Source organism: Biomphalaria glabrata, chromosome 5 (genome assembly GCF_947242115.1).
Source record: "Biomphalaria glabrata chromosome 5, xgBioGlab47.1, whole genome shotgun sequence".
Lineage (NCBI taxonomy): Eukaryota > Metazoa > Mollusca > Gastropoda > Planorbidae > Biomphalaria > Biomphalaria glabrata.
Window position 1 is genome coordinate 14418286 of NC_074715.1, and position 27854 is coordinate 14446139.

At 35.2% G+C, this 27854-nt stretch overlaps 1 protein-coding gene across 1 annotated transcript; it reads left to right on the forward strand.

Annotated features, from left to right (window-relative positions):
- Nucleotides 1–3651: 3651 nt before the first annotated feature.
- LOC106061241 (uncharacterized) lies at nt 3652–14901 on the forward strand. The gene is made up of 5 exons (XM_013219312.2): nt 3652–3815; nt 4422–4599; nt 6308–6408; nt 12752–12834; nt 14138–14901. The coding sequence occupies exons 1-5, from the start codon at nt 3770–3772 to the stop codon at nt 14138–14140; spliced, it is 411 nt and encodes a 136-aa protein (XP_013074766.2). The 5' UTR covers nt 3652–3769; the 3' UTR covers nt 14141–14901.
- The last annotated feature ends 12953 nt before the right edge of the window (nt 14902–27854 follow it).

Sequence of the window (27854 nt, forward strand, 5' to 3'; positions counted from 1 at the left end):
GTCAAGAAACTCTTCAGAATCGACACCAACAGTTGGGAGAAAGAAGCACTGGATAGATTCACATAGAGAGCAAGCAGAAAGAGTGAAAATGTTTCAGTTTCTGGTGATTATAGATGCCCACATAGAGAGCAAGCAGAAAGAGTGAAAATGTTTCAGTTTCTGGTGATTATAGATGCCCACATAGAGAGCAAGCAGAAAGAGTGAAAATGTTTCAGTTTCTGGTGATTATAGATGCCCACATAGAGAGCAAGCAGAAAGAGTGAAAATGTTTCAGTTTCTGGTGATTATAGATGCCCACATAGAGAGCAAGCAGAAAGAGTGAAAATGTTTCAGTTTCTGGTGATTATAGATGCCCACATAGAGAGCAAGCAGAAAGAGTGAAAATGTTTCAGTTTCTGGTGATTATAGATGCCCACATAGAGAGCAAGCAGAAAGAGTGAAAATGTTTCAGTTTCTGGTGATTATAGATGCCCACATAGAGAGCAAGCAGAAAGAGTGAAAATGTTTCAGTTTCTGGTGATTATAGATGCCCACATAGAGAGCAAGCAGAAAGAGTGAAAATGTTTCAGTTTCTGGTGATTATAGATGCCCACATAGAGAGCAAGCAGAAAGAGTGAAAATGTTTCAGTTTCTGGTGATTATAGATGCCCACATAGAGAGCAAGCAGAAAGAGTGAAAATGTTTCAGTTTTTGGTGATGCCATACCTGTGACAGCAGCTGTGTATCAAGGATTGGCCTCTTTGGGAATTTCGGAGGTAGAGTTGGTAGTAGAGGTTAATTCCTCGTGCCAAAGTAAATTTAGAAAATAGAGACACACACGCACGCACGCTCGCACGCACAAACGCACGCACACACACACATATACATACATACATACATAGCGAGAGAGAGAGATATAGATATGGGAGGAGACAGACTGTACGTGCTGATACGGACTTCGCCGAATGCAAAAGAAACGAAGCTACTTCAAGAGAAAGAAAAAGAAAGCTGCCCTGTCATCTAGCCCTAGGACAGATGCATATACATGCACGAACTGTGGCAAACTCTGCCGCTCCAGAATTGGCTTGATCAGTCACTCCAGAATCTGCCCCGTCTCAAGACCAAACCAAAGCAGTGACTCATCTGGAGTCATATACATGTATATATATTCGATAAAATCGATACCATCTTTTCAAATACAAGTACATATTAATTATTATATCTTTGGTTATGTCTACAGTCTTGGAGCCAGTTGAGGCCCTTTGCTTGAGACTGTAGAATTAGAGGCGAGGATCCTAGCCATAGAATTGAAACGCTATAGAAGGATCCAGGGTTATTATGTATTCGTAGGTGTTACGTCTTCTGATATGATGAGACTCTTTAGCGATACACCAACATGAAAACGACCAAATCATAGTTTATAAATACTTCAATTTTTATTAACACTGAAAACACTTTCTTGTTCATATTCCTCCATTTTTGTTTTTTTCTCTCCCTTTCAACACGCATTCGCACCATTTCACATTTACACACTACCATGCGCACGTAGGTATCACCTACAAATATCGCACCACACATGAGAAATTAGAAACAGGTTCACAATGGGAATCGGGACCACAATGACATGTTGACCTCTGTAAAACAAAAACAAAACAGAAAACTTTAAAAAAAAACCAGTATGGCCATATCACGAGATCCTTATGACTCATACATACCTTCTTAAATGGTTCAGAAGCAGAGAAAAAAGAAGCAATGGCGGACCAAGAAAGCAATGTGAAGACAACATAAAAGAATGGACGCGGCCTGTCGTGATAATAAGATTCGAATCAAGGCGAAAGACAGAGAGGAAAGGAGAAAGACGGTCGACAGATCATCTGTGGTGCCCAACAGACTAAGCGAATGAGTTCCAAGTGCTTCTTATGTTCTGCCGATTGTTTCAGCTTGAGCCTTTAAACTTATTAAAGCATATAGCCTGTAGCTTAATTAAGATGATTTAGTTTAATTACTATCAGGGAAGGCCTTAGGTAGTTGGAGGCCCTAGGCAATGTGACTTTGGTGACACAAATGAAAATTTAAAATAAACGACGAAAAAATAAAACCATATTAAAAAATATCTTTATCTCTATCTAGAATCTAGATCAACAATAAGATTTCGACTCGTTCCAACAAGTAAATCTAAACTTTCGTTATGAGTCATAGTCTAGCAGACATAGAGCAATAGAGCTTTGCTTTGTTTTCAGGTTTGAATCATTTTATGCTAATTTTTTTTTTCTCTAAAAATTGCTTTTAGTCTTATGCGAAGCCCTCAACCATCGGCGGCCATAGGCGGCTGCCTAATTTGCCTATGCATAAGGCCAACCCCGTTACTATCACTACCAAAGCTGTCTAGTCGTAACTGTACTGATGTCGTCATGTGGCCTCTGGAAGACGTGACCAATTATATCTTTACATTGGAAATATTACTTTGTGTGAATGTCGATATTCATCTGATCTCAACTCCGGGGTCGCTACCAGGTGGTGTAAAGTCCGAGGTTTAAGTCTGGGCATACATTTGTTTCGTAACATTTTCTTCAAAATTTTCTCTAAAACAATTTTATTCTAGCGCTTCAGTTACGCTTCAGTTACATCAGTTACATGTTTTACCTTGATAGTCGATCTCATCATTTGTTTTTGCATAAAGACTTATCTGCTTATTACTAAACACAAATTAGGAGCTAATCATTTATAATCGTAAACATTTGTTTGTTTGTTTGTGTCTGTGTGTGTGTTTTTACGATTCCTCCTATTAGCTTGCGAATTCGTCAGGGATTAAAAAAGGTGGGGGAAACAAGGGGTGGAACACGGACACGTCGATACATTTCAAAAAACGGCTCTAATAATTTTCTTATAAATTTGATAGTTTATATAAAGACATAAAAATAAACTACTTAGTAATCGTCGAAACCAAAACAATGAAAACTCTGGTTTGGTCGTTATATATTTTTTTTTCAAAATATAATCCTCCTAAAATAAAATTGTGTTACTTTGATCACGCTTTCAGTTAGTATATCAGCACTCTATACAAATATGTCTTTGTATTGTGTAGAGTTGAATCATACTTGAGTAAATCAATAGACGTTTGCATTTTACACACCGTCTTATGTAGAGATCTGATGAACTGTAATAGAACTTATAGAAGGACTTGATGGTGCAATGCTCACTGGATAGACTCCTTGCAATAGTACAAGAAATAGAACTAAGAACGAGAAATTACAGACGAGTCATCAGTATCAATAAAGGAGAAATTGATTAAAAATAACAACTTGTTAATGTTACTGGTTATTGAGTTAAATTGGGACGAATTCTTAGCACCGATGTGCTATGTTCCGAGAACCTCTGCGAGACATTTCGTCACGTATGATCTCATGAAGACATCAGCAAGTTAAAAATACGGAAACAGAATCTCAAGTAGTCTCAAATGAGCGCTGTAATCTCAGACACCTTTATTATTAAAGCTTTTATTTAGAGAAAGTGATTTGATAAGTTGCTCAGACCAGGTGTCAGAAATGTCATAAAAGTCCTCCTCTACTTTTTTTGTTCGCCAAACTTTGAAATATGAAACACAGGAAACTACGTTGAGACGTGTGTTTTTGAAGGAGGGGGGGGGTGTCATTTTGATTTATGTTACGCTGTGACAAAGACTTAAGGAAAAGAAAAATGATCTTTCTTTTATTCATTTTTTGTTTTGTTTCGGACTTTTCTTTGTGTATAGCTTTATTCAAACCCACGACAGACAGCAGCAGACAGAAGGATGGAGTTAAGATGTGGACTTTTATTGGCCGTACTAGTGGCTTTAAGTAAGTTCATTAGCTAATATTTGCAGTAATTAGTCAATGCAGGGCCGGCTCTAACAATTGCGGGGCCCTGTGCGAAACAGATTGCTCGGGGCAAAGTCTGGGTAGGGATAAAGGATAATAAGTGAAAATTAAGATTTTGTATTACAAAATAAATTCGTTTTTTTTATTCATTTTTTTTACTAAGTACTATATCACGATCAAAATTCTGTTTCCTACATAGATCACGCTCAATAGCAAGAATTACCAAATTGTTCGTGAATTTTTGACCTCAAGTAATTCTTGATTAGTTTTCTTTCTCTTTTGTTCTTATGCTCTTTCTCTTTGCTCTCTTTCATTTTATTTATCTCTTTTCTTTTTCTCCTAGCTCCCTCCCTCTTTTCTCACTTTTCACTAACTCCTCTAATCTTTTGTACCTCATTCTCTCTTTCTTTTTCTATCGCTGTCTTTCTCTCTCGATCGCTTATACAACACGTTTTCCTTCTTTCTCTCCTGCAGAAACACCAACAATTATAGATAGCTTTTTATTGTTATCACCCTAAAATGTGAAGATTCATTAATCTGATGATTGGGTAAATATTCAATACAATCATTCTATTAATATTACAGCGTCCGGACAAATCCCTCCCCGGCCTAATATTGTGATCAGTGGAGTACCCTGCACCCAGTCGGACATCAGCAACATGATAGGTAAGTGTATGATCAAGTTCTCCCGCGGCCACGGTCCAGCGGTCATGGTCAAGATGAGGAAAAGTCTTCAGTGCGAGACGTCTATGATAAACTGCACGTGAGTTGTTGTTTTGGTTAACTTCAAGACGTGACAGTTTTGGTTAACTTCAAGGCATGACAGTTTTGGTTAACTTCAAGGCGTGACAGTTTTGGTTAATTTCAAGACGTGACAGTTTTGGTTAACTTCAAGGCATGACAGTTTTGGTTAACTTCAAGGCGTGACAGTTTTGGTTAACTTCAAGGCGTGACAGTTTTGGTTAATTTCAAGGCGTGACAGTTTTGATTAATTTCAAGGCGTGAGTGTTTTGATTAACTTCAAGGCGTGACATTTTTGGTTAACTTCAAGGCATGACCGTTTTGGCTTAAGTCAAGGCGTGACAGTTTTGGTTAACTTCATGGCGTGATAGTTGGTTAACTTCAAGGTGTGACAGTTTTGATTAACTTCAAGGCGTGACAGTTTGGTTAACTTCAAGGCGTGACAGTTTTGATTAACTTCAAGGCGTGACAGTTTTGATTAACTTCAAGGCGTGACAGTTTTGGTTAACTTCAAGGCGTGACAGTTTTGGTTAACTTCAAGGCGTGACGGTTTTGGTTAACTTCAAGGTGTGATAGTTGGTTAACTTCAAGGCGTGACAGTTTTGGCTAAAGTCAAGGCGTGACAGTTTTGGATAACAAAGAAACAAGATGTTATACTTTTAGCAAACTTCAAGACGTGACAATTTTGGATAACGATGACTCGTGATGTGACAGTTTTGAATATAAATGATTCATGCGGAGAAACATAGAATGTAATAGAGCAGGGGTTCTCAACCTGTGGATCGCGACCCCCTTGGGGGTCGAATGACGATTTGCCAGGGGTCAGCTAAGACCATCGAAAATATGGATTGTTTATGTCTATTCTTCTATTGCTGTATGTGTGTGTGGGGAGGGGGGTCGCGGCAGAGTGGGGGATTGTAAAAAGGGGTCGCCGGACATAAAAGGTTGAGAACCACTGGAATAGAGAGAGAAAAGGAAAGAGAGATGAAGAGATAAAGAGAGAGAAAAGAAAAGAGATATAAAGAGAGAGGTAAAAGGAAAGAGAGATAAAGAGAGAGAGAGAGAGAGAGAAAAGGAAAAAGAGAAAAAAAATTAAGAGAGAGAGAGAGAGAGAAGGAAAGAGAGACAAGAGAAAGAGAAAGAGAGAGAGAGAAAAAAAAAGGGTTCGGAAAGAATCAGGAGAGAAAGACATTTAAAGAGGGGAATACCAAAAACAAATCTTTAAAGAAATGAAAACGAGAGTTTCACTTGTTTCTTAAGTGATAGTCAACATAAAATCTTTTATTTCTTTTCTGAAGTATATGCTTACTAATTAGTCTAATCTGACCTTGCATATAAAATATATCAAATATATCATTTGACCAGCTCGCTGTGTAAATACCATATTTCCATATCTCAGCGCTGTGTACATTCAATAGGCCTGTATCTGATGATATGTGTACATTCCATTGGCCCATATCTCAGAGCTGTGTAAGTTACATTACTTTTATGTATCAGAGCTGCGTAAGTTACATTACTTTTATGTCTCAGAGCTGTGTAAGTCACATGTCTTTTATGTCTCAGAGCTGTGTAAGTTACATGCCTTTTATGTCTCAGAGCTGTGTAAGTTACATGTCTTTTATGTCTCAGAGCTGTGTAAGTTACATGCCTTTTATGTCTCAGAGCTGTGTAAGTTACATGTCTTTTATGTCTCGGAGCTGTGTAATTTACATGTCTTTTTTTTTTCTCAGAGCTGTGATGGAAACCAGAGTTTGTCTAGCAAATCTTGGTCCACAGGAGTTGTCTTCACCATGCCGCCCTTACATTGACACCGTGTCTGACCATCAGTTTGGTAAGTACCGCTACTCACTGTAAGACGGAGCTTACTGACATGTACCATCTGGTTTATATACTGCAACAGACTGATACAATAAAGATGTCTAGTTATAACTTATAACGTATATAACTTAGCTAAATAACATCAACGAAAGGATTATAAAACAGCACGTTTAATCATAAATAATAAACATTATAAGAAAGCTAGAGCCAAATTAATAACAGCTCAAGCGTCGTTGTTTGACATCCTCTTCTCTGTTTCTCTATTGTGTCCCATAGTGCACAGTTTCGCGCCTAATGACAGTGTGTACTGCAGGCAGTAGCGGCTTTAGGGGGTGGCAAGTGGGGCAACCGCTCTAGGCCCCGCGCCTGAGGGGGCCCAAAGATCGGAGATTTTATTATCACAAACTTGATCACTACACATTTTCCTGATAAAATCCGATTGGACGTCGATGTTTCTATAGGCTTACCTACAAAATAAACTCTTTGAATTGGTTGCTTCCGCCTAAGTGTTTTATAGGCTACTGTGCATAGACATCATGCGGCCATGGGAGTATTTAAAAAAAATAAATTTAACTTGAAAGAAAAATCTTTTATGCAGAACAATTACAATACTGTATATAATGCACTTGTGGGGTCAATAGTAGGCCCAACAGTACCTATGTAATGTTCTATGTTTTGTAACAAACATAAGGCCTACAGCTTAGAGGCGGACATACTGAATTGTTATTGTTACATTGTTAGAGACGGATTAGCCCATAAGCGTGATATGGTGTATAAAGTCTACCCTTACTGCTCAAGGCCCCGCACAAAACACTCGCCCAGGGCCCCGCGCACTGCTAAGGGTCATAACAATAACATCATCTTATCTTAATCTGTCTTGGTCCCATCTGGGGCACACCACTTTGAAATTGTTCAATTGACATTTTACAATTTTTCATCGTGTAATTCCTAAGTGACAAGATCTGTAACTCCAATTATGCTTCGGTTACATTGGATTTAGACAAAGTTGTCTGCCCCTCTCTATCAGGTGCTAAAAACATAATTTTAATACGCCTTCCATTGAGGCTCAATGGGGGTTCCTAAGATATTTCTGTATATAAAGCAGGAAATTTTATTTTTTAAAATAACGTCGTTTAAATGTGTACATTTGTTAGTTGTTATTTTCGTTGTTGTATATCCCTGTACTTCTTAAAATTTTGAAGCAGGGGAGCTTTACACACTCACATCACGCACCATGGGTCTTGTACCATCACTAGCATAGCGGATTTTCATGTGTTGTAATGATTGAATAGTGCTGAATAAAAGTGAAAGCAATAGAAGAAAGGTTGGCTGTTTCTAAGAACTTAGATCATTTTATAAATTACAGACGTCCCTTCAACGAAGACGATAATTACTTCCTAGAATCTTATCTCTCAGAGACCACTTCTGAATTTATACAATATTGGAAGTATAATTATTCAAAAGTGCAGCTAAAGTATATGCCTATTATAACAATGGGTGGTTAATACCACTTGGTATTTTTAGATCTTTGTTTAAGTGAGGAAACGACAGAGATTCTCGTTACGAAATAAAACAATCTCTTTCTTCAAGGGGAAATCACAACAAGAAATAGAAAAAAACAACAACAAAATAAACAAAGGGAAAAAACATGAACTACTGCCATTTTATCTGAAAATTACGGGGATTAGCTCCCTTTCTGCTATATAAAACAAAATTAATTAATTAGTACTAAATCATCAATTAATTGGTTAATTATTTGGATTAATTAGTGTATTGTTATCGATTATGAATAATTGAACTTGATCCGTGAATTGGAAGTGGGAGAAAAAACGTGACAAAACGTGATAAGGAGGACTAAATACACACACACACACATACACACACACACATACATATATATATATATATATCACAAAAAATTGATTAACTAATTGTTTAGACCTAATTATTTATAGTGATTCATGTCTTGTCAGGTTAAGCGAATAATTGTGCAAAGTTGATCCGAGAATGGCAAATGGAAGAAAAAAATATAATATTTTCAAACTTTTTACCAAACAAACAGACAGACAGAGTGAGTTGATAAAAACTTTGTAAAAAAGATTAAGCATACACTTATTCATTGTTTGCTGCGACTACATTTTTATGTCGGAGAGTTTAGGTGACTAGTCCAATATCTGGGATGAGCTACTTGCACAGTAGTTTTCAGGTCAAGCAGCTCTCTATAGCTTTTCTTCTATGGTGGTGTTTTGGGGCCACTGTCTTGCTCGATGAAGAATACAATTTTTAAGGACATGGTTGAGATTCTCTGGAGAGAACTGCTAATTTCACTGGTTCCAATTTTCAGCTTCCGAACATATGTTGTCTCATCCTATTGTATCCGGAACATATGTTGTCTCATTCTGTTGTGTCTAGAACATATGTTGTCTCATTCTGTTGTGTCTAGAACGAATGTTGTCTCATTCTGTTGTGTCTAGAACATATGTTGTCTCATCCTATTGTATCCGGAACATATGTTGTCTCATTCTGTTGTGTCTAGAACATATGTTGTCTCATTCTGTTGTGTCTAGAACATATGTTGTCTCATTCTTTTGTGTCTAGAACATATGTTGTCTCATCCTATTGTATCCGGAACATATGTTGTCTCATTCTGTTGTGTCTAGAACATATGTTGTCTCATTCTGTTGTGTCTAGAACATATGTTGTCTCATTCTGTTGTGTCTAGAACATATGTTGTCTCATTCTGTTGTGTCTAGAACATATGTTGTCTCATCCTATTGTATCCGGAACATATGTTGTCTCATTCTGTTGTGTCTAGAACATATGTTGTCTCATTCTGTTGTGTCTAGAACATATGTTGTCTCATTCTGCTGTGTCTAGAACGAATGTTGTCTCATTCTGTTGTGTCTAGAACATATGTTGTCTCATTCTGTTGTGTCTAGAACATATTTTGTCTCATTCTGTGTCTAGAACATATGTTGTCTCATTCTGTTGTGTCTAGAACATATGTTGTCTCATTCTGTGTCTAGAACGAATGTTGTCTCATTCTGTTTCTAGAACATATGTTGTCTCATTCTGTTGTGTCTAGAACATATTTTGTCTCATTCTGTGTCTAGAACATATGTTGTCTCATTCTGTTGTGTCTAGAACATATGTTGTCTCATTATTTTGTGTCTAGAACATATGTTGTCTCATTCTGTGTCTAGAACGAATGTTGTCTCATTCTGTTTCTAGAACATATGTTGTCTCATTCTGTGTCTAGAATATATGTTGTCTCATTCTGTTGTGTCTAGAACATATGTTGTCTCATCCTATTGTATCCGGAACATATGTTGTCTCCTTCTGTTGTGTCTAGAACATATGTTGTCTCATTCTGTTGTGTCTAGAACATATGTTGTCTCATTCTGTTGTGTCTAGAACGAATGTTGTCTCATTCTGTTGTGTCTAGAACATATGTTGTCTCATTCTGTTGTGTCTAGAACATATGTTGTCTCATTCTGTTGTGTCTAGAACATATGTTGTCTCATTCTGTTGTGTCTAGAACGAATGTTGTCTCATTCTGTTGTGTCTAGAACATATGTTGTCTCATTCTGTTGTGTTTAGAACATATGTTGTTTCATTCTGTGTCTAGAACATATGTTGTCTAATTCTGTTGTGTCTAGAACATATGTTGTCTCATTCTGTTGTGTCTAGAACATATGTTGTCTCATTCTGTTGTGTCTAGAACATATGTTGTGTCATTCTGTTGTGTCTAGAATATATGTTGTCTCATTCTGTTGTGTCTAGAACATATGTTGTCTCATCCTATTGTATCCGGAACATATGTTGTCTCCTTCTGTTGTGTCTAGAACATATGTTGTCTCATTCTGTTGTGTCTAGAAAATATGTTGTCTCATTCTGTGGTGTCTAGAACATATGTTGTCTTCTTCTGTTTCTAGAACATATGTTGTCTCATTCTGTTGTGTCTAGAACATATGTTGTCTCATTCTGTTGTGTCTAGAACATATGTTGTCTCATTCTGTGTCTAGAACGAATGTTGTCTCATTCTGTTTCTAGAACATATGTTGTCTCATTCTGTTGTGTCTAGAACTTATTTTGTCTCATTCTGTGTCTAGAACATATGTTGTCTCATTCTGTTGTGTCTAGAACATATGTTGTCTCATTATTTTGTGTCTAGAACATATGTTGTCTCATTCTGTGTCTAGAACGAATGTTGTCTCATTCTGTTTCTAGAACATATGTTGTCTCATTCTGTGTCTAGAATATATGTTGTCTCATTCTGTTGTGTCTAGAACATATGTTGTCTCATCCTATTGTATCCGGAACATATGTTGTCTCCTTCTGTTGTGTCTAGAACATATGTTGTCTCATTCTGTTGTGTCTAGAACATATGTTGTCTCATTCTGTTGTGTCTAGAACGAATGTTGTCTCATTCTGTTGTGTCTAGAACATATGTTGTCTCATTCTGTTGTGTCTAGAACATATGTTGTCTCATTCTGTTGTGTCTAGAACATATGTTGTCTCATTCTGTTGTGTCTAGAACGATTGTTGTCTCATTCTGTTGTGTCTAGAACATATGTTGTCTCATTCTGTTGTGTCTAGAACATATGTTGTCTCATTCTGTTGTGTCTAGAACATATGTTGTGTCATTCTGTTGTGTCTAGAATATATGTTGTCTCATTCTGTTGTGTCTAGAACATATGTTGTCTCATCCTATTGTATCCGGAACATATGTTGTCTCCTTCTGTTGTGTCTAGAACATATGTTGTCTCATTCTGTTGTGTCTAGAACATATGTTGTCTCATTCTGTTGTGTCTAGAACGAATGTTGTCTCATTCTGTTGTGTCTAGAACATATGTTGTCTCATTCTGTTGTGTCTAGAACATATGTTGTCTCATTCTGTTGTGTCTAGAACGAATGTTGTCTCATTCTGTTGTGTCTAGAACATATGTTGTCTCATTCTGTTGTGTCTAGAACATATTTTGTCTCATTCTGTGTCTAGAACATATGTTGTCTCATTCTGTTGTGTCTAGAACATATGTTGTCTCATCCTATTGTATCCGGAACATATGTTGTCTCATTCTGTGTCTAGAACATATGTTGTCTCATTCTTTTGTGTCTATAACATATGTTGTCTCATTCTGTGTCTAGAACGAATGTTGTCTCATTCTGTTTCTAGAACATATGTTGTCTCATTCTGTGTCTAGAACACATGTTTTCTCATTCTGTTGTGTCTAGAACATATGTTGTCTCCTTCTGTTTCTAGAACATATGTTGTCTCATTCTGTTGTGTCTAGAAAATATGTTGTCTCATTCTGTGGTGTCTAGAACATATGTTGTCTCATTCTGTGTCTAGAACGAATGTTGTCTCATTCTGTGGTGTGTAGAACATATGTTGTCTCATTCTGTGTCTAGAACATATGTTGTCTCCTTCTGTGTCTAGAACAAATGTTGTCTCATTCTGTTGTGTCTAGAACATATGTTGTCTCATTCTGTTGTGTCTAGAACATATGTTGTCTCATTCTGTTGTGCTCTTCTGATCTGAAGTTAAAAATTATAAATTGAGAAAAACTAGAAAAGTCAATTGCAACTGGTGAGCTCTCTGAAAGACATAGAGCTAAATGGAGAGCACTACAACTAACAGCTGCTACACAACAGACAGATTGTCATCAAACAGTTCTTTCAAATCATGAAAAAGTTTGATGCATCCTGTGTGAACTCTGGACAGCCCAAGTAAAGCTAAACAACAATTGCAAGAGAAATGTTCTCCAATGGATCCCAGAACACATTGAAATTGAAGGAAATAGAAAATCTGACACACTTATAATACTTTTGGGAATGAGCAAGCAAAAATAAAAAATTGCACTTTATCCGGAAGAAATAAAGAAACTAATCGTGAGTAGAATAAACCAAAAATGGACAAGTACAAGAAAGATGACGCCTATTATAAGCCACACTCACACGACCAACTGCCCTCTTTATAAATTGGTTTCCCCAACATAGAAGAAGAAAGTTAAACTCTACTACTTGAAATTAACCGTTTCTTCTCGAAACAAATGTGTCAGTAAACATTGTTTGCACATCTCTTGAGACGTTGACATGTGCATAACGTGACACTGTTACTTCATAATCAGCTAAGATTCAGCATAACGCGCAGCGTATCACTAGACGAACAGAGTACATAGAATGTGAGTAGCTCTTGAAAACTCCAGGTAAACTTTGGCTGCTGTGACATGTTGAGCTTACAGAGAAGTGGGGGGGGGGAGGGGAAAGAAGAGGGGAATTAAAACAGATGGTGGTCTAGGGTGTGAGATAGTAACGTCATGAGTTGAAATAAAAGACTTTTTGCCTTATTCTAGGTCTGTTCAACTTGCCCTGTCACGTCCGGCATCTTAAAGCCCACTGCATGGATCTGTTTATAAAGAATGGGCTGACACAATTTGTAAGTTAATAGTTTAATTTTTGTTTACGATTTCTTGATATTAGCTCACACTTTTCTTCATAGTCAAAAACACAAGTAAACAAAAAAATCAAAACCACAATTATAACAAGAAAATAAAAAAGAAATAATATAAAAAAAAAACAACAACATAGGTGTACATGCAAAACACAGCACATCTTATAGGAAGAACTTCACATTTACAGTCATATCTGTAAGAGATAGTTTCCCTTTTCGATATCAAACAAAATTAATTAATTAACACTATATAATTAAATGATTTGTTAATTTTTTGATTGGTTTATGTTTTGATTGGTTTATGTTTTGTTAGGAACACTGAATAATTATGCAAATTTCAACTTGATTCGAGAATAGGAAGTGGAGGCAATGTCGTGCTCAAACGTGTACCAGACAGAGTGAGTCTGATGATGTAAGCTTTGTAAAAAAAACAAAAAATAACTCAAAACCACTAGTTAAAAACTCAAGACTAAAAAAAAATAAACTCTAAACCACAAGTAAACAACGATAAAAGCACATTGCTAATTCCATATACTAGGACAAATTTGTACAAATGCTCCTTCTCCTCTAGTGCTATTAAAGTTTGGAATGTGTTGCCTGAGCTAGCCAGGAAAACCAGTGACTTGACAGAATTTAGATAATTGGTTAACATGCATGACTAAATGCATGACGCGTAGGACGTAATCATCTTCTTTTTTACAGTAACGTCTGTATTATATAAGATTAGTAAATAAAATAATAAATACAATAGTTCAATCCTTTATTTTGAGCTGAGATTGTGCATCTAGTACTTTGGCTGGTAAGCTACGTTATTACAGCGTCGCGCTAACAACGCAAATGTAATGGATTCAATTCCCATGATGGCCATTTTTCCCTTTTTTTTCTAATAAAAATTATATTTGCTTCGTTTACTCAGTTGTTTAAATAAAAAGTAGGATTTCATTTAAAAAATGTTTTTATATTATTGCTTGGGTATTCCATGGGTGAAGCGCCTCTTCCATGCTCCTACACCAAGCACTGCACATTTTGGCCAGGGTATTTCTTCATGTATCACCGTGCTGCATCTCGTCAAACACAGCCCAAGCCAAATTTGGAAATATAAATTTTTAGTCTTCATCATTCTATAGTACTTTTAAAAAATTAAAGAAAAATCACAAGGGGAATAACAACTAGTGCAAGATTTGGTATAAGTTACCTCCCTAAACGTCCCTGTTTTACTAAAGAAATCTGTTTTAGTGAAATAAATACTTACTCAGTTATTAAAGACACTATTTTGGTTTCATTTCAGTGAGAAACAGACGGTGGCCAGTGTGATTTCTCTGCAGAATCTTTGTCAGTTTTATGTTCAACGTGTCTGCCAATGGTTTTATGTTCAACGTGTCTGCCAAAGGTTTTATATTCAACGTGTCTGCCAATGGTTTTATGTTCAACGTGTCTGCCAATGGTTTTATGTTCAACGTGTCTGCCAATGCTGTGATGTTCAACGTGTCTGCCAATGCTTTTATATTCAACGTGTCTGCCAATGGTTTTATGTTCAACGTGTCTGCCAATGGTTTTATGTTCAACGTGTCTGTCAATGGTTTTATGTTCAACGTGTCTGCCAATGCTTTTATATTCAACGTGTCTGCCAATGGTTTTATGTTCAACGTGTCTGTCAATGGTATTATGTTCAACGTGTCTGTCAATGGTATTATGTTCAACGTGTCTGTCAATGGTTTTATGTTCAACGTGTCTGTCAATGGTTTTATGCTCAACCTGTCTGTCAATGGTTTTATGTTCAACGTGTCTGTCAATGGTTTTATGTTCAACTTGTCTGTCAATGGTTTTATGCTCAACACAATGACAGTTTCAACGACATGATTTTAGTTGCAGTAAACTTTAGTTCAATGTGTCATGTTATTATGTGGGTTCAGCAACAACTCAATCCAATATCTATTATACGTTGACATATCCTTAACTCTTTTTCTCCGTAATTATTTACCATATTCTGGTATCGTCAGTTAGGAGAGAAAGAGTTAATGTACGAACAAATAAAAATACTTTACTCATTAACAGCATTGTCTCCCAATTTATCTTTCATGTATATCAACATATTAATAGAACTTTTAAACCTGAAAAAAAAAAAGAAAAACAAAAATTAATCTGCTGCAACTAATTATCCCTTATTCTAAGATTCTAATGATTCGCTGGCCAGACAAGATCTCGAATGAGAAACTGTGGCAAAGAGCAAAGCAACAGCCCATTGAAGTAGACGCTGGAGATAGATAGGTCACACCCTTCACAAGCCTGAATCCAACATAAGCCTAGCCCTAACCAGGAACCCCCAAGGAAAGAGGAAGAGAGGACGGCCCAAGAATACATGGCGCCACGATTTGGAAGCAGACGCCAAGTAGAGGGGCATAACGTGTGTTACAGCTAGAGCGCCTCGCCCAGAACCCAGATGCCTGGGTGGATACCTATGCCCCAGAAGGGACCACAGGCAGAGATAAAGATGACGATGATTCTTTATTCTACGAGAGTTGTTAGTACAACCATATGTTTTGTTAATGTTTGTACACCCATATGTTTTGTTAATGTTTGTACACCCATATAATTTGTTAATATTTGTACACCCATAAGTTTTGTTAATGTTTATACGCCCATATGTTTTCTAAATGTTTGTACACCCATATGTTTTCTTAATGTTTGTACACCCATATGTTTTCTTAATGTTTGTACACCCATATGTTTTCTTAATGTTTGTACACCAATATGTTTTCTTAATGTTTGTACACCCATATGTTTTGTTAATTAAGATAATTGTGTCATTGTCATCATTTTCTTTTGACACTTTGCATCATTTTTGTGTTTTGGGGGTTTTCTTTGCTGGAAACAACGTCAATAATACCGTGCCGAAAAGCAACTGCGTTATTGAAACAAGAAAGCTAAATAATGTTGAATTTAAATGTAGAAACTTGAAGAGAATTAAACAGATGTTCAATTTGTCATCAACCATATAACACGCATACGTGCTTGGTCTATAAAAAATGTTGCGGCGGTAATGTAAAGCTATCTACTTTCTAATATTAAAACAATCAGAAAAGACCATATTTCAACCACAAAATGTGTCAAAAATCGCTATACTAGCAGTAAAAATTTTAAAATGTATCATGTAATGAAGATTTTAGTTAAAACTGTTAGCATTTCTTCCATTTTAAGCTTTGCAAAGGCTCTAAAACCATTTTTCTTGTATTTGAAATATAAAATTGAATTTTCTTTATTATGAAGTAGTTAAAGTAAGTGCATCATCTGAAAGCCATCTCATGTTGAGGGATTTGTATCATTTTTCTTGAAGGGGGCTACCACCTTCTACCATGCGCAACCTCAGGTAGCGGATAGGGGAAAGACACTTAGATATAAGGGTTAGCTGTGAATAGCAAATAAACAGTTGTGGACCAACTGGTTTGCAGTTCTGGAGGATGAGGTGAAGTATTCCAGTGGTTAGAATATTTACTAAAAACATCTCAGAAATCCAGGGAAATGATTGCAAAATGCGAGTATAGGGCGCTCTAACTCTAAACCCGGGTAGATGAAACTCGTTAGCTAGGGATAGCACTTCATCTAGAAGAGAAAACTCCTAAAATAAACACCTGCTGCCTTGCAGATGATCAAAAGCTATGGGATCCAGGGGCTCCTAGTAACACATATGTAGATATTTATTTATACATATATAAATAAAACATTTAAAGTATCGTCAATGTTTTTGGTTTTCTAAAATAAAGTTTTTCATTTTTTTTACAACTGATAAAAAAAGAAAAAAAAAAGCTCTTACTGGGATTCGAACCTGCTATTTTAGGTTCTATAGGCTGATGCTCTAGAAAACCGCCAAACAGTTTATCTATTTTTAGAAAAATTTTGTTAATTATACATAATTTTCAATAGCTTTTCAAAGATGTAAATCTACAAAAAAGCTAAATAATGTTGAATTTAAATGTAGAAACTTGAAGAGAATTAAACAGATGTTCTATTTTCCACAAACAATATAACACGCCAACGTGATTGGTATATAAAAAATGTTGCGGCGGTAATGTAAAGCTATCTACTTTCTAATATTAAAACAATCAGAAAAGACCATATTTCAACTACAAAATGTGTCAAAAATTGCTATGCTAGCAGTAAAAATTTTAAAATGTATCATGTAATTAAGATTTTAGTTAAAACTGTTAGCATTTTTTCCATTTTAAGCTTTGCAAAGGCTCTAAAACCATTTTTCTTGTATTTGAAACATAAAATTGAATTTTCTTTATTATGAAGTAGTTAAAGTAAGTGCATCATCTGAAAGCCATCTCATGTTGAGGGATTTGTATCATTTTTCTTGAAGGGGGCTACCACCTTCTACCATGCGCAACCTCAGGTAGCGGATAGGGGAAAGAAACTTAGATATAAGGGTTAGCTGTGAATAGCAAATAAACAGTTGTGGACCAACTGGTTTGCAGTTCTGGAGGATGAGGTGAAGTATTCCAGTGGTTAGAATATTTACTAAAAACATCTCAGAAATCCAGGGAAATGATTGCAAAATGCGAGTATAGGGCGCTCTAACTCTAAACCCGGGTAGATGAAACTCGTTAGCTATGGATAGCACTTCATCTAGAAGAGAAAACTCCTAAAATAAACACCTGCTGCCTTGCAGATGATCAAAAGCTATGGGATCCAGGGGCTCCTAGTAACACATATGTAGATATTTATTTATACATATATAAATAAATATTTAAAGTATCGTCAATGTTTTTGGTTTTCTAAAATAAAGTTTTTCATTTTTTTTACAAATGATAAAAAAGGAAAAAAAAAATGCTCTTACTGGGATTCGAACTTGCTATTTTAGGTTCTATAGGCTGATGCTCTAGAAAACCGCCAAACAGTTTATGTATTTTTAGAAAAATTTTGTTAATTATACATAATTTTCAATAGCTTTTCAAAGATGTAAATCTACAAAAAAGCTAAATAATGTTGAATTTAAATGTAGAAACTTGAAGAGAATTAAACAGATGTTCTATTTTCCACAAACAATATAACACGCCAACGTGATTGGTCTATAAAAAATGTTGCGGCGGTAATGTAAAGCTATCTACTTTCTAATATTAAAACAATCAGAAAAGACCATATTTCAACCACAAAATGTGTCAAAAATCGCTATGCTAGCAGTAAAAATCTTAAAATGTATCATGTAATGAAGATTTTAGTTAAAACTGTTAGCATTTTTTCCATTTTAAGCTTTGCAAAGGCTCTAAAACCATTTTTCTTGTATTTGAAACATAAAATTGAATTTTCTTTATTATGAAGTAGTTAAAGTAAGTGCATCATCTGAAAGCCATCTCTCGTTGAGGGATTTGTATCATTTTTCTTGAAGGGGGCTACCACCTTCTACCATGCGCAACCTCAGGTAGCGGATAGGGGAAAGACACATAGATATAAGGGTTAGCTGTGAATAGCAAATAAACAGTTGTGGACCAACTGGTTTGCAGTTCTGGAGGATGAGGTGAAGTATTCCAGTGGTTAGAATATTTACTAAAAACATCTCAGAAATCCAGGGAAATGATTGCAAAATGCGAGTATAGGGCGCTCTAACTCTAAACCCGGGTAGATGAAACTCGTTAGCTATGGATAGCACTTCATCTAGAAGAGAAAACTCCTAAAATAAACACCTGCTGCCTTGCAGATGATCAAAAGCTATGGGATCCAGGGGCTCCTAGTAACACATATGTAGATATTTATTTATACATATATAAATAAATATTTAAAGTATCGTCAATGTTTTTGGTTTTCTAAAATAAAGTTTTTCATTTTTTTTACAAATGATAAAAAAAGAAAAAAAAATGCTCTTACTGGGATTCGAACCTGCTATTTTAGGTTCTATAGGCTGATGCTCTAGAAAACCGCCAAACAGTTTATGTATTTTTAGAAAAATTTTGTTAATTATACATAATTTTCAATAGCTTTTCAAAGATGTAAATCTACAAAAAAGCTAAATAATGTTGAATTTAAATGTAGAAACTTGAAGAGAATTAAACAGATGTTCTATTTTCCACAAACAATATAACACGCCAACGTGATTGGTCTATAAAAAATGTTGCGGCGGTAATGTAAAGCTATCTACTTTCTAATATTAAAACAATCAGAAAAGACCATATTTCAACCACAAAATGTGTCAAAAATCGCTATGCTAGCAGTAAAAATCTTAAAATGTATCATGTAATGAAGATTTTAGTTAAAACTGTTAGCATTTTTTCCATTTTAAGCTTTGCAAAGGCTCTAAAACCATTTTTCTTGTATTTGAAACATAAAATTGAATTTTTTTTATTATGAAGTAGTTAAAGTAAGTGCATCATCTGAAAGCCATCTCATGTTGAGGGATTTGTATCATTTTTCTTGAATGGGGCTACCACCTTCTACCATGCGCAGCCTCAGGTAGCGGATAGGGAAAAGACACTTAGATATAAGGGTTAGCTGTGAATAGCAAATAAACAGTTGTGGACCAACTGGTTTGCAGTTCTGGAGGATGAGGTGAAGTATTCCAGTGGTTAGAATATTTTCTAAAAACATCTCAGAAATCCAGGGAAATGATTGCAAAATGCGAGTATAGGGCGCTCTAACTCTAAACCCGGGTAGATGAAACTCGTTAGCTAGGGATAGCACTTCATCTAGAAGAGAAAACTCCTAAAATAAACACCTGCTGCCTTGCAGATGATCTTGGATGATCAAAAGCTATGGGATCCAGGGGCTCCTAGTAACACATATGTAGATATTAATTTATACATATATAAATAAATATTTAAAGGATCGTCAATGTTTTTGGTTTTCTAAAATAAAGTTTTTCATTTTTTTTACAACTGATAAAAAAAGAAAAAAAAATGCTCTTACTGGGATTCGAACCTGCTACTTTAGGTTCTATAGGCTGATGCTCTAGTAAACCGCCAAACATGTTATGTAATTTCAGAAAAATTATGTTTATTATACATAATTTTCAATAGCTTTTCAAAGATGTAAATCTACAAATACAATAAACACTTTTCTACAAATATTGTTTCAAACTACAAATTACCACATTAAATGAATTATTTTCTGTGGCTTAAAACAGAATTTAAAAAATAAAATATAGTGTATAATACAAAGAACTCGAGTTGACCTTAACGATTTAAATTTTAGTAAAATCTATACAAATTAAAAATAGATGACATCTTTTCCAAGAGTTATCTTTCTTTCAGTAGTTGACCTTTCCGTTTTTAATTTTTGTAGTACAATGACAAAGAGAACTCTGTTAATCTTTATATAATAAAATTTTAAATATTTTTGAACAAAAAACCTTTTCTCAAAATGAAATGTTAAAGTGGTGTAAAAATAATAATACGTTCATATGTTTCTATATTTTTAAAAATTTACACACAAAAAAATATTAATATTTCTCTTTTTTAATAAAATGTTAACATTTTAATTTTTGCACAATTCTATGGAAAACCAAAATTACTTTGATTGCCTTATTTATATAAATAGAAAACGTAAATCTCGTCTCAGCCAACATACCGTAATAACAATAAAAGATTCCCGAATTGTCATTTTTACCCATAAATCAAGCTTTATTAGTTTGACCCAGACATGCACATAAACAGGAAACTGTGAAATCTGTCGTGTCAAAACGTCGTCAAAAAGTGAAAAATGAACACACATTGCATTCAAGCATATACAAATATTTTGTATTATCAGCTCACCGTGTGTAATACAAATTTGAACACGTTATTTATCCAACTTCCTATTTTCGTATCAAGCTGAAATTTTACTTAATGAATTATTTTCAAAGAAAAACACGAGTTTATTTAAAGGAATGGACAAACTATTTTATTAAATTAATAACATAATAACTTTTGTTTGATTTAAAAAAAAAAGGGAAATCATTCTTTTATTATAGAGATATATGGATGTCAATGTTGAGGTTTTCCCTCTTACATAAACTTGGCTGTTGTTTTTTTTTTAAATTATTTTTTTCTATTCTGCTTGTGATTAGAAAATTACCTTGCTGTGTTAAGATAATTGTTTCATTGTCATCATTTTCTTTTGACACTTTGCATCATTTTTGAATTTTTGGGGTTTTCTTTGCTGGAAACAACGTCAATAATACCGTGCCGAAAAGCAACTGCGTTATTGAAACGGGAAAGCTAAATAATGTTGAATTTAAATGTAGAAACTTGAAGAGAATTAAACAGATGTTCTATTTTCCACAAACAATATAACACGCCAACGTGATTGGTCTATAAAAAATGTTGCGGCGGTAATGTAAAGCTATCTACTTTCTAATATTAAAACAATCAGAAAAGACCATATTTCAACCACAAAATGTGTCAAAAATCGCTAAGTTAGCAGTAAAAATTTTAAAATGTATCATGTAATGAAGATTTTAGTTAAAACTGTTAGCATTTTTTCCATTTTAAGCTTTGCAAAGGCTCTAAAACCATTTTTTTTTGTATTTGAAACATAAAATTGAATTTTCTTTATTATGAAGTAGTTAAAGTAAGTGCATCATCTGAAAGCCATCTCTCGTTGAGGGATTTGTATCATTTTTCTTGAATGGGGCTACCACCTTCTACCATGCGCAACCTCAGGTAGCGGATAGGGGAAAGACACTTAGAAACCAAAATTACTTTGATTGCCTTATTTATATAAATAGAAAACGTAAATCTCGTCTCAGCAAAGAAATGTCGGAAGGGCCAAACAAATTATACTTGGCGCTAGAACAAAATACACAACAAAATAGAATAATAACCAACATAACAGACAAAGAAGGAAACAAAATACAGGAGAGTGACAAAATTATAGAAATTTTTACAAAACACTTCGTCAACATGTATAATGAAGAACAAACAGATACAGACGCACAAAATATATTTCTAAAACACTGTAAAACATTACCTCCATCAGAAAAACAAAAGACAAATAGACCCTTTACATTAGAGGAGCTGAGGGTTGCTTTAGACACAACACAAAATAACAAATCCCCTGGCCCAGACGGTTTAACATATGAATTCTATAAAACCTTTTTCTCCCAAATAGGACCCCTACTACTAAGACTATACAATGATATGTTAGAAACAGGACAGACGCCTGCAGACTTTAATCTTGCATACATCACACTATTACCAAAAAAAACCTGAAAACAACACAACACCTAGTGACTTTAGACCCATTTCCCTTTTAAATGCTGACTATAAACTGCTGACCAAAATGATTTTTTTAAGAGTTAGGCCCCTTATACCCCACCTACATATTTCAGGTGGATGTAATGAGGGACTTCTGTCCCTTTCTTGATTTTCAACCAAGCGGCCCACTTGTCCGAATTGCCTAACTTGACAGGCTCTACTTTGGAGCCTTCTTCACCGAAAGATTGGAAAATCTCAATGATTTTGTTTTTTACAATAGTGGGTGCCACCCAATGCAGTGTAATTTTTACTTTTTCATCCTCAATGGTTGAAACTTCAACTTTGAGGGTGCTTTCAGTCCCAAAAGTCTTTCCTAGAATACGGGCTCTCACCCTTGGACTATTGGGAACTAAGAACCAGACGAAAGGGTTCTCGAATCTATAGAGAGAACCCACTTCGTCAGGAGACAGACTTAAAACAGTCATGAGGTTAGCCATTGAAGCCTTAATAGACTCTTGCCCTATCAATTTGAGCAGCAGAGTACCAGAAAGGTGAACTAAACCACCTTCCAAGTCTTTCTTCTCAATTAAGAAAGTTTTTATTGACATGACTGTGTAAATAAATGTAAACTCAAATGAATTAATCAAATAGTAAATAGTAAATCAAATAGAAGTAAAGATGAACGAGTGAACGAGTGAACAAAAAATTGAAATATCTAGAATAGAGTGTGTAGAGTGAATACACGAGTGAACAAAAAAATAAAATATTTAGAGTATAAACACTATGGAGTGTGTAAAGTGAATACCAAAATAAAAGGGCTTCTCACGTCACACTAATAATCCATAGAATATCACAATAATCCAATAATGAATACACAAAAAATACACAAAATATTTTAAGAATTTTTTATAAACCCTTTGCCTAGACAAAAAAAAAATGACTATTTTTTTTTTTTTTTTTTTTTTTTTTTTTTTTTTTTTTTTTAGGAAACCTCAGTTTTTAGCTTTTGACTTCAGTTGTCTAGCTTAGTACATCCTAGGAATCCTTGGGCTTTTGCCTCTTTTCTTTGCCTCTTTTTTGGGCGTTGCCTCTTTTTTGGGCTATAGGCCTCTTTATTGGGCTTTTTTTTTTTTTTTTTTTTTCAAAGAAAAAAACACAAAAAAACATCATTCTAAATTATTAACAATAATTAACACAAGGAAAATTTCATTAAAAAAAAAAAAAAAAAAAAAAAAAAAAAAAAAAAAAAAAAAAGACATTTTTATCAAAGTCATATTCCAGGATTTTCAGTATGATCGCGGAGTAGGCTGCAGCGAAGATCCATAAGATGGGAATGTGTCCAGAAAATGATGACAGCAAAGGTCCAGAAAAAGGTGACAGCAACGGTCCATAAAATGTTGACAGCAAATGTCCGGAAATTGGTGAAAAAAAACATTCACAAAAATTTTGAAGGTGTTCCTTAAAATGAGTATTGCCAAACTATATTTTTATTATTTTTTTTTATTTTTTTTTAAAGACTTATGAGTGATTAGCATTCATTTTTATTTAGATTTAGATTTATTTTTGCAACAATTTTTCCCTTAAGAACCTAAGACAAAGGACCTCCATCCTATATCCTTAGAAATTCTCTGGGGTCTGCTAGAGTTACAAAAATATACATTTAATGAAGCAGATTGGTTTCTATTTAAGTACAGAGCACAAAGTAAGTATGTGTATGAAGAGCTTAAAAAATTATTTCATTTTGGCATATAACTCATTTTAAGATTAGATTTATTATTATTATTATTTATTGTAATAGTGTTTTTTTTTTTGTGTTTTTTTTTTCCGTTTCTGTTTTATTTTTTAACAATTTAGTAGTCCATTTGGTCCATTTTCATGAAATCCTGTCCTGTTTGGGTTGTCTTGAAAATTTATTAATTTGGTCAAAGGGATGTAACCAAAAGAAATTTCCACCTTGCATCTTCGAGTCCTAATTGTCTCTCTTGTTGAAAAAAGAAATTAATGAATAGTTTATAGGTAATTTTTAGTAATTATAATTTTAAAGCAAATAAATGATGTATTAAAAACATACACATGCAAATTTTTAATAGTTATTACTTATACAAAACCACACACTCATACATTCAAACTTATTTTCTTCATTGTTTTAAAAGGCTTTGTAAATTGATAATTTATGATACAAATGGAATCTACCAATTCATGATAGAAAATAAAGGATTCCTCGGTTAATATAGTTTATAGGTAATTTTTAATAATTATAATTTTAAAGAAAATAAATGATGTATTAAATACATACACATGCAAATTTTTAATAGTTATTACTTATACAAAACCACACACCCATACATTCAAACTTATTTTCTTCATTGTCTTAAAAGACTTTGTAAATTGATAATTTATGATACAAATGGAATCTACCAATTCATGATAGAAAAGAAAGGATTCCTTGGTTAATATATAACATATGTACATACAATGGGTAGATGTAAAATTACCTTGGGGTTAGCCTTTATAGTGTTCAATTTTAAAATCAACTATTGGCGTAAATTAGTTTAATAAATTTTATTAAAAAAGAGCTGATTTTACATTTTTCTAATACTTTAAAGAGATAATTATGGCTGAATCTATCAAAGGAACAAAAATCCCGGGACCCATCCCAGTAGTCAAAGTTAAGGCTTATGCCGATGACACAACATTTTTTCCCTCCTCTGAAAATGATATTAATAACATAGTTAAAAAGTTTACAATTTTTGGCCATGCCAGTGGTTCTAAAATTAATATAAATAAATCCTTAATAATGGGTGTAGGGAAGTGGACATTTAAGGAAAGATATTCTGACCTGACATTGTTGTTTTATTGAATTTTTTACCAGTGACCAAGTTGTTGTTAGGTTAAAATTTGGATTGTTTGTATCTTGTAAGCAAGACTTGAGTGTGTTTGAGATTAATTCTATAAAAGAGGTATTTCTAGAAGAGAATTATTAAATTTCCAATGACTAGTTTTCCTTTTCTTTTTTTTACTTTCCTTACTTATCGTAACTATTATTGCCTTATGGTCTGAATATTCCAGAGACTCTTCCAAATGAGCTACCTTACTTATAAGGTACTCCGTTGGTACGTAAATTCTGTCTAGTCTGGAAGTTACGGGATAAGCTTTATTCACCGAAGTAGTGTCCTGACCTGTGGGGTTTACACTCCTATACGAATCCAGTAATTTGAATTCACTCTCAATGTCTTTCAAGAAATTATTAATGGTAGTGTACCTCTGTGAAGGAAGATTCACCGTTGTTGTGTACTGCTTGTCTAGTGTGGACGTGATGTAATTAAAATCCCCTCCTAAAATTAAACTATCCCCTCTGTATGTGTCGTGTAATTTTTCACTCAAATATTCAAAAAATTCCCGTTTTTCTGTTTTTTTCGCTGGTGCATAGATGTTAGCCAGTGTAAATGTTTCATTTCTTGTTTCTACTTTTATGATGACTACTCTCCCTTTATTGTCACTATACTTGTGGACTATTTTAAACCTATCTGACACCTGAAAAATGGCTACCCCCCTGCATCTGCTACCATAACTAAAACACCCTTCCTTAAAACCCATATCTGTTGTGTATTTGTGTCCATTGTGTTCTGTATCTAAGTTTGTCTCTTGTAAAAAAATAAAGTCTGGTTTGTACTTTCTTGATAAGTGAACTACATATTTTTGTTTGTTTGTGAGTCCGTGAATGTTGAGAGACAAAACCGTGATGTCCTCCATGATTATATATTTAAATGGGTTTGTTTGTAACTAAGGTGCATGTGTGTTTTTGTGAAAATTGAATTGATATTGGATTCCTGTAGGAAAATAAAGTCCGGTTTGCGTGTTTTAGTTGAGTGAACTATGAATTTTTGTTTATTTTTCAGACTTCGAATGTTAAGTGAAAGAATTGTGATGTCTGCCATGATTGTGTGTTGGTAGGTTATTGCGTTGTGTGTGTGTTGTGTGTGTTTGACACTGTGTGTGTGCCTACTATTTAAAAGTAGTTCATGTGTTAGGCGGTGTGTCAGGGTCCTCCCCCTCATCAATTACTAGAGGTCCAGGAGAGCTGGGGATATCTTCCGAATCCTCCATTTCCTCTCCCGTTCTCCCCCTTTCCCGTCTCACCTCAGAGCCTTCCCCCTGGTCATCTGAGGTAGAGTACAGAGAAAGAGTTCTTTTTCTGTTTGTTTTGCTTGGAGAGCTTGGCTCCGATCTAGCGTGTCCGGTGGTTTTAATTTTTGTGTGTGTGCTAGACCCTGTGCTACTTTCGCCTTTTTTTGGGGGGGAGAGGGTACCCTTCCTACTGTCCATACGTTTTTCAGGTGTTGTACCTTTTTTTTTGCTTTTCACTGGTTCGAACCCATCTTCATCTACCTCAGGGGGTATAGCCTTGGTCTGCTCCCTTTCACTATCTTTTTTTAAGACTGACGCATATGTGTTCCTTTTACCTTCCAAGGACCTCTCAACGTCCTTTTTGGGACCCCTAGGGGTAGCCCTGTTGGGACATTGGTTTGACCAATGGTCTTCCTTCTGGCAGAACCAACATTGCTGCCTTCTCCCCGGTGTAGTGATTAAGACCTTGTAAGTCCTGGGGTCTTCTTCATACTTCAGTTGTATGTAGTGGGGTAACTCGGCACCCTTACGGGGTTTAATCCAAGCTGCCCACTTGTCACTAGCCCCTAGCCTAAAAGCTTCTATTTTGGAGCCTTCTGCAGCAAGGGTACTGAAAATCTCCTCAATTTTTTTCTTTGAGATGGTGGGTGACACCCAGTGAAGCGTCACTTTTATTTTCTCTTCCTCCAGGGTGGTAACTTCCACCTTGAAGGTGTCTTCGCTTCCGAAGACCTTTCCTATGATCCTGTTCCTCACCACCGGTGAGGAAACACCCAGGAACCATAGGAAAGGGTTCTCAAAACGGTACAGGGAACCCACCTCCTCCGGCCCGAGCCTCAAGGCTTGTCATTTTTACCCATAAATCAAGCTTTATTAGTTTGACCAAGACATGCACATAAACAGGAAACTGTGAAATCTGTCGTGTCAAAACGTCGTCAAAAAGTGAAAAATGAACACACATTGCATTCAAGCATATAATAATAATAATAATTTTATTTATAAAGCGCTGTTAACAAACAAAATGTAGGCTCAAGGCGCTGTAATAACATTACAAACAAAAACACGAGAGCTAAAATGACAGTTAATCTAAAAAAGTTTTAAACAGATAGGTCTTAATGTTCTTCTTAAAAGTGGTGTAGCATGTTGTCTGTCTGAGATCAATGGGGAGTGAGTTCCAAACCTTTGGTCCGTGAACTGAAAAAGCACGCAGACCGTAGCTTTTGAGGGAGAAACGTGGCACTACTAAAAGCGTTGAGTCCATTGAGCGCAGGGTTCTCTGGGGGACATATGGAGTAATCAGTTCGCTAAGGTACAAGGGCATCTCATTGTTATATATACACTGATGACAAAGTGTGGCGACCTTGTAATCGATTCTCGCTTTCACGGGAAGCCAATGGAGCGTGCGCAAGAGCGTAGTAGCAGAATATTGTCTAGTTTTTTTAAGGACTATTCGAGCGGCGTTGTTCTGTATACGTTGCAGTTTGGCTATTTTGTCATCAGGTATACCTGCTAGCACGGCGTTGCAGTAGTCAAGGCGGGAGAGTATGAATGCCACAGCTAGCGTTTTTGCTGACTCCGTTGTTAAATATGGTCGGATTTGGCCTAATCTGCGCAGCTGCAGATAAAGACCTTTGCAGAGCTGATTTATGTGTGGGTCGAAAGATAGTGTTGAGTCGAAGAAAACTCCAAGATTCCGCACTACATGGACAAAAG